This window comes from Gopherus flavomarginatus, chromosome 9 (assembly GCF_025201925.1).
Source record: "Gopherus flavomarginatus isolate rGopFla2 chromosome 9, rGopFla2.mat.asm, whole genome shotgun sequence".
Lineage (NCBI taxonomy): Eukaryota > Metazoa > Chordata > Testudines > Testudinidae > Gopherus > Gopherus flavomarginatus.
In genome coordinates, this window is record NC_066625.1 from 53,281,387 (window position 1) to 53,293,418 (window position 12,032).

A 12,032-nucleotide genomic window follows, 5' to 3' on the forward strand; every position below is an offset into this window, starting at 1 on the left:
GTGTTTGGGCTCCCTATTTCCACCCCAGCATCCCTGCCTGTGGGCTGGCTTTGCTGCTTGGATCGGGGTCTCTGGTGCCACCAGCCATGATGGTATCAGGGCAGAGTGATCTGAAGCACCCAGTGCTGGCTCCATTGGGGAGGGCTCTCTGCCCAGCCTCGCTCCCCATCTCTATAGCAGGTGCTTTCGCAACCCCATGGCACCATGCAAAGTAACTCTGGCTCCACAACCTGCCTCCCCTCACCCTTGACTGCTGTGCCTCTTGGCAGGAAAAGCAGCGGGACTGAGAGTGTTGCCGGGTGGATGGCAGAGAGAGCAGAGCGGCGCTGGACCAAAGAGCAAACAAACAAGAGACATTGGAATTGCTCATTTATGAGCATGACTTTGATTTTAGTTGGTATTACTGAGACCTGGGGGGATGAGTCACGCAATTGGAATGTTAAAAATCAACAGTTATAACCTATACAAGATAGCTCAAGTGAGCAAAAGGGGAGGGGAGAGCACTCTGTCAAAAATGGCATTATCTGTTTCCGAGTCACTGATATCTTGGGGAAAAAATGATCTTAAATGCTTATGAATCAATGTCCTAATAGATAAAGCACAAGATGCGATACTAGTTGATGCCTGCTACAGCCCACCAAATCACGCTAGAGAACAGGAGCACCAGCTCCTTATGCACCTATCTACAATGTGTAGGAATAACACTTGGTGGTCATGGGGGACTTCAATTTGAATGATGAATACTGGAGTTTTCATGGTCCCAGTACTGAAATATCCTTGGAATTTCGAAACATAGATGACAATTTCTTAACTCAGAAAGTGTTATAGCCAACAGGAGGGGATTCTGTATTAAACCTCATCTTGACAGTTCAAGAGAAATTGATCACAGAACTAAGACTTAATGGTAGCTTAGATGTAAATGGTCGTGACTTGATCATATTTATAATGTGCAAGCAAAATAAAGTTCAGACTAGTGAGATAGATATAATATTTGGTGCTTTAATAGGGTCAGTTTCACAGAGCTGAAAACAATTATGAGCCAGATCAGCTGGGAGGAAGAATTTAATCAGAAAAATATGACTGAAAATTGAGAATCATTTAAAAAACCTGACTAGATGCTCCAAAATCTCACAAATGAAGAAAGAAGGCTGAACTGGTTATAAAAACAACCTTGTTTAGAGGGAAAGTGAAAGCAGCTGTAAAAACTAAAAATATTTTCACAGCTGCTTATATTAAAAAAATAGAAGAAAGATAGTAATGAATATAAATCAGAAGTTAGGAATTATAGAAAATTGATAAGGGAAGCCAAGAGACACAAGGCAAAATCTATTGCCAGAAGAGTTAAGGACAATAAGAAAGAGGTTGTTTTGAAACAATATTCGGGACAAAAAGAATCCTGACAATGGTCCATTACTAAATGGAAATAGTAGAATTATCAATAATAATGCAGGAAAGGCTGAGGTGTTCAATAAATATTTCTGTTCTGTATCTGGGGAAAAAATATGATATAGTCTCATCATGTGGTGGTGAGAACACCCTTTCCATTCCACTAGTATCTCTGGAGGATGTTAGCAGCTACTAAAGTAAGACATTTTTAAATCAGCAGGTCCAGATACCCTGTATCCAAGAGTTTGAAAAGATTTGATTTGGGAGGTTTCTGGACCTTTAATGTTGATTTGCAATAAGTCTTGGAGCACAGGGCAGTAAGTTCATGCTGTGTCAATTACTAAAAAGGGTAAACAGGATGACCCAGGTAATTACAGGTCTGTGAGTCTGAATTGATCCTGGACAAGATTATGATGCAACTGATACGGGATTCGATTAATAGTGAACTAAAGAAGGGTAGTGTAATTAATGCAAATCATTATGGGTTTATGGGAAATAGATCCTGTCAAATTAATGATGTCTTTTTTTGATGAGATTACAAGTTTGGTTGATAAAGATATTAATGTTGACATAATATATTTAGAGTTCTGTGTGACATATTACTTGTTGCCACATAACATTTTGATTTAAAAACTAGAACGATATAAAATGAACATGGCACACATTCAGTGGATTAAAAACTGGCTAACTGATAGGTCTCAAAATGTAACTGTAAATGGGGAATTATCTAGCAGATGTGTTTCCAGTGGAGTCCCACAGGAATCTGTTCTTGGCCCTATGCTGTTTAACATCATTACTAAAATGACCTGGAAGAGCACACACAATCCTCACTGATAAAGTTTGCAGATGGGACAAAAATTGGGGAGTGGTAAATAATGATCTACATTGCTTGTTAAACTGGGCATCGGCAAATGATGTATTTTAATACAGCTAAATGTAAATGGATACATCTAGGAACAAAGAATGCAGGCCATACTTGCCAGGTGGAGGAATCTATTCTCAGAAGCAGTGACTCTGAAAAAGATCTGGGGGGTGTGATGGATAATCAGCAGGACATGAGTTCCCGGTACAATGTTGTGGCCAAAAGATCCGATGCGATCCTGGGATGTGCAAACCTAGGAATCTTGAGTAAGACTTGAGAAGCTATTTTACCTGTGTATTTGGCACTGGTGTGACCACTGCTGGCATCCTGCGTGAATTCTGATGCCCACAATTCAAGAAGGATGTTGATATATTGGAGAGGGGTTCAGAGAAGAAACATGAGAATAATTAAAAGATTAGAAAACCTGCCTTCTAGTGATAGATGCAAGGATCTCAATCTATTTAGTTTAACAAAGAGAAGGTTATGAGGTGTCTAACACCATCCAATGGCTGGAAGTTGGTTAGACAAATTCAGACTGGAAACAAGGTGTAAATTTTTAACAGCAAGAGTCATTAACCACTGGAGCAACTTACTGATGGTTGTGGTGGATTCTCCATCACTGGCAATTTTTCAGTCGAGACTGGCTGTTCCCAAAGCTCTGCTCTAGGAATTATTTTGGGGCTGGTCTCTGACCTGTGTTGTACAGGAGGTCAGACTAGATGATCACAGTGGTTCCTTTTGGCCTTAAAATCTATGACTGCATGAGCCCTGCAGGGCAGGTGGGGCCAGTGTGGTGATTGGAGTATGACAGAGCTAGGGAGCCTCGTGTGTAAGGCGAGGGGCTTGACATGCAATGTCCATCTCCCTGCATTGGGCCCCATGCACTGCGCCATTGCAGTACGCTGCAGGGCTAGTGCTGCCAGCTCCTGCGAGATTGCCTGCTTCTGATACAGCCTCGGTGCCCTGAGTCAGGGGAAACTCCCAGCTCCTGTTGAATGAAGGGACATGGGGTCCGAGTGTGAGCAAATGGCACCGAGCACAGGCAGCCACAAAAGACCTGCCAGTGGTGGCCTCCTGAGCCTGAAGCCAATCAAATGGTGCAGGGAGTACCTCTGGTCTTTGCATGGGGCAGCACAGCTCCTGCGAGGGGAGGTGAAGCTAGTTAGCATGAAGAAGGCTGCAGCCCTGCCCAGCCCCATCCAGTGCTGTGGGATGGTGCCATCATGCAGGCCGGGATGCAGAATATAGCCACTGTGCCAAGCTGCGTTCTGTTCTGGTTGTTGTGGGGCCAGGCAGGAGGAGCCGCCCCCAGGGGGGTTGAATTCCAGCTCACTCACTCCCTGCTCAGCTGCTTGGAGCATCAGAGCTGGCCACAGTGTGCCCACAGGACTCCGGTGTCTTTCTGATCTGCTTGCATTAGTGAGTCAGTGTGACTGGCAGCAGCAGGGCCATGGCGTGCCAGGGAGCAGCTCTGTGTTGCTAACACTTGTCCCACAGCTATTCTTTGGAGGGGGAGTAGGGCTCCAGCCATCTCACTGCCCTGTGCATGCTGCCAGCAGCTCCTGTCGTGAACCCAGCAGGGCTGAGGCCAGGGTTTTTAATCATAGAATATCAGGGTTGGAAGGGACCTCAGGAGGTCATCCAGTCCCTCCCCCCTGCTCAAAGCAGGACAAATCCCTAGACAGTTTGGGGGGTTTTTTTTACCCCAGTTCCCCAAATGGCCCCCTCAAGGACTGAACTCACAACTCTGAGTTTAGCAGGCCAATGCTCAAACCACTGAGCTATCCCTCCCACATCACTGGTGGGGTGGGAAGGGAAAATGGCCTGGTAATGTGCCACCAATCCCTTGGGTTTCCCTGGAGCATTGCTGCTACTTCAGCTCCTCCTTGTACTGGGCCTGTCTGGACAGCTTGAGGCTGGGTGCTGTGGGGTCTGGACAGTGACCAAGCGTGGGACATTACCCTAGAGAGGGACCCAGATCTGCTCCAAGAATGGATTTGGGGTAGGACCTGTGGCCTGTACTGGGCAGGACTTGGATAAGATGGTCACAGTGGAGCTTGCTTGCCTTGGAATTGCTGAATCTATCGCTGGGCAGGCCCCATCTAGCCCCTCCCAGCAGGTCTCCTTTGGGATCTCTGCCTGAACACTCATGTGGTCCGGTCAACACAGGCACATCACTGTGGGGCTGGGTGCCTCTTCCTCTAGCTCAGTGCCCTGAGCATCAGAAGCGGTCCCCAGCGTGTGCCCTGGATGTGTTACCCTTCAACATCTGGCTGTGGCTCCCTACCTGGCCAGTGAAATCCCTTTCCTCTTGCCTGGAGTGTCTACGGCTGTATAGAGACCCCAGTGCTCAGCCCTCGGCAGGATCAAGGTCATGGACTCTGGCCGCCTGCTTTCCAGGCACCACCACTCCTCTCCTCTGGAGTCCTGGGGCATTCAGTACTTGGATTTCCTTCTCCCCTCTGGCTTGGGTCAGTGGCAGGTGGGCTGAGTGGGCCCCTACCTGAGCAGTGAGTCTCTGCAGAGCCTGGTGAGAGGCAGTGGGAGAGACGGGAAGTTGCTCTTGTGACCAATTGAATGCCATGGACTCTAGCCCTGACCCCTGGGGTGTTCCTCCATGTGCCCCCACGCAGGGGCTCACCAGGATTGCTCCCCCTGCTCAGCAGCTAGGGCCATAGCCCTGGTCTTTGCTCCCCTTGTCAGTTCCCACGGAGGTATCAGGTATCCTGCAGTCATTGTGTGGGATGGCTGCCTGCAGGGCTAATCCATTGCCTTCTGTTCCCCAGTCTCCTTCATCAGGAATTAAGCAGGCAGTTTGTATGAGCCATTTGGAATAACCCGTGTGGTTAGCAGGAGTCCATGTTCACACACACACACACAGGTACCCCGTGCCAGAGGTAGGCGTTAGTGTCGCTGCCTGCCCATGTCCTGGGGACCCTCTGCTCCACGTTAGCCAGCAGGGATCCAGGTGTGGGCAGAGGGTGGCTGGGGATATGTCTTTGCTGAGCCAGGCATTCTGGGCTGGATGCAGGGCTCGCTGGGGACAGTCTCTGGTTGGTCACAATGGTCACTTCTGGCCTTAACATCTACGAATTGGCAAATCAGCTCCTGTCGTAGGTGTTAGTAGGAGTGTCTCCCATACACCCAGGCTGGAGCTGGGCTCCTTAGATGGGAGTCATTTCACTCCTACAAGTGGGTTTTGTTGTCTGCCTCTGAGGGAAGAGGAAGGTCAGCTCTGGAGCGAGGGTGGGCAGCTGAGAACCTGGCCTTTGGCACCATGTGACCTGGCACAAGTCACTCTGCTGCTCCAGGGTCAGTTTCCTGGTACGGGGGGTGGGGGTGGGGGGAGTCCTGACTCTGAGGAGTTGTTAGGGCAGGGGTTGCTGCTGCCAGCTCCTATAGGGAGCACCAGTGATTCTGCAGTTACGGCTGTGCTTTGGGCTCCGTTGTGGGTAAAGCTCCCATACTCGCCTTTCAGGCTGACATTGTCCAGGCTTGGCTCCGAGCAGCATTGGTTGGAAGCTGCAACTCTTCTGAGTTGCAGGAGAGCGGCAAAATACCCCTTTGCAAACGGAGCATCCCCTGCACAGTCCTCGAGCGGAGCTGGTGGTTGGGGGCTGGGACTTAGCACCTTCCACCACACTGCTGGGCTGCTGCTGGGTATGCTTGGTGTCTTCACATGGGGCTCCTGCTGCACTCCCGCTGCCCCGCTGCAGCTCCAACGATTGGAGGAGGCTCTGCTCTGCCCCGCAGCGTGTGTGAGTCCCCAGCTGGCAGGCTCTGCTTCCCCGCCTCCCTTCTCACAACCCCTGCACACAAAGGACTGCAGCAGTTCCCAGCTGGCACACAGTCCCGAGGGGCCATGCTTAGCTGGCACAGCTCAGAGCAGCCCCCAGGCTGACTGGAGCTGGGCAGAGAGCAGCCAGCATCAGCTGGAGGCACAGCGAATGTGGACAGGCAATCAGTGCCTGGAGTGCTGTAATGATCCACAAGTGGGCAGAGGAGGGGCTGGGCATTAGTGCTTCCTGCAGGACTGGCGTAGCCCCAGCTGGTGCAGTGCATGGAACAGAGCTGGGTTTCACCTCAGGCCTCTCCTGCCTCCCCTCCTTGGGAGTCGCCCGCCTCAGCTCAGTCACTGCAGCAGCACAGCCCCCACCCCAGAATGGCTCAGCTCCTGAGCTCGCAAATGGATTTGAAACCCATTCCACTAATGCAGCCATCAATCCATCGCGGGCACGGCCTCCGGTTGAGTCGCAGCTGCTGCGTGCTGGCGGCATGGGGGAGGGGACTGGCCTCAGCTCAGAGCTGGAGATGGCTCAGCCTAGCTGCTGAGGCTGCTCGTAAGCTATCAATATTTTGCGGTAATGTGCATTCCAGACGCTGCAGACAGGCTGTGGTGCTCCTCGGAGACACAAATTAATAGCAACAGGGCCATTAGCCCGTCACTTGGAATCAGCGGCTGTGGCATTATCTTCCCACGTGGCTCAGCTAGCGCTGGGCCCTCACTGCTCCTGAGGGAGGCTAATGGGATTTTGCACAGGCCTAGGCAAGAAGCAGAGACGTGACGGGACCTGCTTTCTGGGTCAGGCAGAAGCCCAAAGAGAAGAAGCCCCTGCCCAGAAATGGACAAGATGTTCCTGGCATGCGGGTCTCAGGCTGGCAGTGACAGATTGTGCACTCCCCACTTCTACCAGAGAGGTCGTGGGCAGCAGGTGGTGGAGCTCACAGAGAGCTCCCTGAATGCTAAGAGAGCGTGTGCCCGTCAGCGTGCTGTCCCACAGCAATTCATCACTGGGCCATACCACTGCCCGTGGGCCTGCAGAGTCCTTCTCTCAGCAGGGAGCGGTGTCTGGCCAGTGCCCAGGGCCTGGCCTCAGTGGGGCCGCTGGGAGCTACTGTAATCCAATCACCAAAAGGGGGAAGGAGCAGAGGATTGTGGGAAGGTGCCAGGAGGGCTTAGATTCCCCCCTGCTCCCCCGGGGGATCCAGACAAGGGAATTAGCTGCTTTCCAAAGTGCTGCTAGCCCTGTGTTCCTGGCAAAGCCCTGCTCCCCAGCACATACTGAGGCTGCCTGACTGCCAGGCTTGCAGATTCTGCCTGAACCCGAAAATCCCATTTGGTGTCACTGGCGTACTAAGGCACCCTCTGCTCAGATGGCTGCTCGGCAGGCCTGGCACGAATGAGGAGTGACCCTTACTTGGACTTAGGACCCTGCTGCAGGGGGCCAGCAGGCCGGAGCTCCCGCTAACTGGGATGTTTGTTTTCTGCGTTAATTTAGTGCTGCGTGGGGGCTGCAGGTGTAGCAGCCAGCCAGAGCTGATGCAGCCTGGTGGGTGGAGCTCAGCTGCCCCCTGATGCTGAGTGCCTCAGCACCCCCTTGCCCTGCAGTCCCATGCTGGAGGGCGGGACCAGCTGGCGGGTGGCACTAGTGAGCTGTGCGGAGGGCATGCTGTGCTGGTGCTGGGCAGAGCAGGGGGATGGCACTTCACTGCTCTAATCCTGGCTTTGTCTCTCCCCACAGGAGCAGCCAGGGTTTCATGCACATGAAACTCTCCCGCACCCAGGAGAAGAAATACGTGCTGGGTCAGAACAGCCCCCTGTTTGACAGTGTGCCCAAGATCATCCACCACTACACCAGCCACAAGTTGCCCATCAAGGGGGCTGAGCACATGTCCCTGCTCTACCCAGTGGCTATCCGAACCCTATAGCCTGCTGTGCAGCAAGGAGGTGCCACAGGGAGCACCCAGCTTGGGCCTGGCATGCGCGCAGCTCCCCCAGGCAGAGCCAAGGAAGGGCTCCGGACAGCTGGCCAAAGTACAGACTCACGGGTACAGCTGGCTCTGGGCCCGGCGCTGGGAGTGGCCGGACCACAAGCTGCATTCTGGCTTCTTGCCAACACAGTAGGGCGCTTCCCAAACCCTAGGGGATGCGCCCCTTCTCTGGGACCAGCTTGTGTACATACCCCATGGAAAGGGCCAGGTATGACTACCACTGTGTCCACTGCCCGCTCGCCGGTCTCCTGCCCGCAGGCCTGGCCCAGGTGGCTCCCACGGTTCCTGTTGCCAAGGCTGGGAAAAGAACAGGGGCGTGGGCTTTGGTGGAGTCCCAGAGACCAAGGGGGGAATTGGGAGATAATTTATTGCTAAGGCAGGTAAGTGGCCCCTTTCTGGAGGTGCTGAGGCCCCTGGCAGCACTGGCCTGCCTACGGGGAGTGTGAAAGAGCTGAGGGGATGCGCCCGTTGTGTATGCCTTGATCTCCCTCAGATATCATAGAGAATTCCTAACACTTTTTTTCCACAGCAGGAATAAGAGCAGGGGTGGGGGGTGTTGGGCCTGCTCCTGACCCGTCCCCACCCCCATTGCATTCGAGGGGGCAGTGAGAGCTGGATCAAGCCCACTGGGCTGCCACTGTGAGACTTTCACCATGGAAGAGGTTGTTGGAGGAGGACCGCTCCGTGGGACAGGACAGGCGGCCAGCTGGCGCAGCTCACTGCAGACCTGGGTCCATGGGCCCGGGACAATCCGCCACCCTCCTTGGCCAAATGTACACACTGAGTGTGCCATACCAGCACCCAATAAAGTCATGCAAAGCTGCCAGCCACTCTCCCTGTGAGATGCAGTGCTCGTGTCCACCTGTGCAGCTACAGCTCATGGGGTCTCTAATGATGGGGCTTTCCCGAGGAGCTGGGCTGGGAGGGGACACCTGTGAGAAGGTTACTGCCCCGCTCTTGAGGGACACCTCCTGCCCCTCCCCCTGACATTGTATGGCAGTCTGTTCCCCCAGTTTGAGGCTGGAGGGGATTTATTCCTGTAGCGTCACCTGCCCAAGTGGGAGGCTCCTGGTCCTTTGGAGGGTGGCAAGGCCTGGATCACAGGGCCAGTGTTCAGGCCTGTCTCACCATCAGTGCACACTTGGCCCCATAGCGTCGAGGGTCCTTCCCCCCAGCACCAAGGGCCATGCTCCTCCAGCTGTTCCAGCTGTGGAGATGGAGAGAAACCAAAGGGCTGCTGGCCAAGAGACCCAACTCTGGACAGGAGATGGCCTGGACACCTTGCAGCCTGTCCTCAGTGGGGCTTGAGCAGGAGCAAACTCCAAGCTTGGGATGAGCCAGGCTTCAGCCAGGTCCATGCTGAGGAGCAGCCCCCAAGCATGGGGCAGACCAAAAGGTATGTGCATCTGGTGCAGGATTTGCCCTGATGTGTGCCCAGCCTGGCCTGGGGAGACAGCTGCTATGGAAGCACCTGACCGCATCAGCCTGACCTCTGCAGTTGCAGTCCCTGGCGGGTTCTTGGGGCTGGAGGTTGGGGGGCTGAGCCCACCTTTTGCAGTGATTGACACCTTGCATCTGCTGGCCCAAGGGTCCCACTTCCCATCCCTTGCAGCACTGTGCCCCCCAGATCCTCCTCAAGATGGGCCTCCCACCCCACAGCCAGTCAGGGTCAAGATAGCATAGATGGGGGTGCACTGGGAGGCTAGAGACAGATGGGGGTGAACTCCACTGCAGTCTCTGGGCCTGGGAGATGCAAAGGGGTTTCTGGTCTGTCTAATGGGCAGGGTAGTCCTGGGCTGGCAGTTCCCAGTGCTGGGCACATCAGCGGTCTCCTGGCTGTTGCACTGATTGATGCCAGACTTCTCACCACTGCAAGCTCAACGCTGCATGCAAAGTCACGGACAGTGCAGGGATCTGGGGGGGCTGTCTAGTACTGACCCCTCCCCTGCCGGAGCCCTGTGCTGGGGCAGGGGGTTCTCTGCCCACCCCCATCCTGCAGCCATCCCCCACAGGGTTCTTCAGGCTCTTCCTCCCCACCCTCAGCTAGTGGCTCCCTGCATAGGAAGCTGGTGAATGGCAATGAAGCTGTCTGGCTGATGGGCCGTGCTCCGATAGATACACAGTCAAGATGGGCAGCTTGCTCATCATGGGTACAGCAAGCAGCAAAGCCCATGATTGTTTCTGAACACAAGCATTCATCTAGCTGCTGTGCAAGGACCAGGCAGAGGACCAAGGGCACACCCACCTCCATTACCATGAGCCCTCAGGGACAGCTGGTCCCTCGTCACCTGGCCTCCTCCAGGGCCTGTGTCCTGCACTTACTGTCCAGGAGCAATTAAAGTTTGTGGGACTGAGCATGCACGACTGCCTGTGGAAGCAGCTGGCTCCAAACATTGCAGCCCATGTTACCTGGGATAAAAGCCAGCTGAGAGATCCCCAAACATGGTTAATGGGGAATCGTCAGCTGGGGTGTTTCTGATGGGGCCCCCTTGGGATGTGTTCTCAGTCCAGTGCTATTTAATATCTTCATCGATGATCTGGAAGGAGATACCAACTCATTGCTGGCAAGGGGTGCAGCTGACGCCGAGGTTAGTTAGGTGGTAAATAAAAGCAAGAACTGGTCAGTTCTACTGAGCCCAGCAAGGTGGACACAAATGTGTCTCAAGAGAGCCAAATGCAAGGTCATCCAACTAGGAACGCCCATCATCCCTGCAGAATGGGGGCCTGTAGCCCAGGCACCAGGGACAATGGAAAAGAGCCATTGCTGCAAACAGCTGAACATGAACTGCCACTCGTGAGAGCTGGCTGCACTAACATGGGAATGCTGAATAAGAGCAGGGAGCTGGTGTGGCCTCCAACCAAGAGGTCAGGGAGACCCGTACTGGGGAGGACATTAGCAAATAAGACTGCTGCTTCACAGAAAACACTGAGGTTTTGGTCTACATCAGAATTTGTCACAGCAAACTACCCCAGCATGGCCAATAGCCCCGTGAACTCCCCTGAATCAGGCAGAGTAGGGATTTAAACCGCATCTTCCAGGCACCAGCAGGCTATAGAGCCAAATCTTTCTTGTTGAAGCTGTTCCCTATGTAAATCACTCTATAGTCATTGGCCACAAGCAAAGGCAGCAAATGATTCTGCAGCCCAGTACTTGCCTGAGACATGGGAACCCCAGGTTGAAGGCCTTACTCCAAACCAAGCAGAGCTGTTGGCTCGTCTGGGGTGCATCTCTACACTTGCCCACAGATTCCATCCTGGCCCTGAGAAAGTTTGGTTGAAACAGAAAGTTGGCTTTGACGAATCACCATTTCCCAACAAGAGAATGTTTTGATGCCCACCTCCATGCAGCACTTCAAAGAGCACAGGGACAAATTGCTGAAGAAGCCATGAGACTGAGAGGTGGTGGGAGACCAGACTGGACAGTGAGGGACTAATGGAGCACCAGCTGGTTAGCTCAGCAGAGAGTAGGGGGAAGTTTTCTAGCAGCTGAGGTGAGGGCTCTTTAATCTCGCAGCCAGAGGCAGACTGAGGGCCAGCGGCTGGGTGGTGAAGCTGGATGGACTTGAATGGGAAACAAGGCCCAAATGTTGAACAGGAAGGGGAATTTAGCACTGGAGCAGCTCCCCTTAGGGACACTGGGAGTCTTCATCATCTGAGGTCGCTCAGTGAAGACTGGATCTCTTTTTAGCACTTGAGGGGGATGTAGGAATCCCTGGGGAGAGTCTCTGGCTTGTGCTGGCCACAGCCTAGTTGGTCACCCTGGGCTTTCTGGCCTTGGTATCAAGGAAAGAAAATGGCAGAGAATCCCAGGCAATGTTTGCAAGCCCCCACCTGCTACCATGCATTGTGGGGCTGCACGGGCATTAGAGAATACAGGCAGCATACAAAAGCCATGTGAGGAAGCAGCCAACCTCATCCGGGCTCAGAAATCTGGTAGGGACACAAGGCGGGGCAGCTGCAGGTGTTCTGCCTGGGAACGGGCTGTAGTGTGTGAGCACGGCAAGTGTCCATG

The 12,032-nt window shown here is 53.4% G+C and overlaps 1 protein-coding gene across 6 annotated transcripts in view; it reads left to right on the top strand.

Moving 5' to 3' along the window:
• SHF (Src homology 2 domain containing F) overlaps window positions 1-8,841 on the top strand; it is a 69,299-nt gene extending 60,458 nt beyond the window's left edge. For 4 of the 6 annotated variants that reach the window (XM_050966821.1, XM_050966823.1, XM_050966825.1 and 1 more), the window contains exon 7: window positions 7,771-8,841. In XM_050966821.1, the coding sequence (XP_050822778.1) occupies window positions 7,771-7,957 (187 nt within the window). In that variant the 3' untranslated portion in view covers window positions 7,958-8,841. The remainder of the gene's footprint in view (window positions 1-7,770) is intronic. The other 2 variants (XR_007776168.1, XM_050966824.1) reach the window with 2 other exon arrangements.
• Window positions 8,842-12,032: the final 3,191 nt, after the last annotated feature.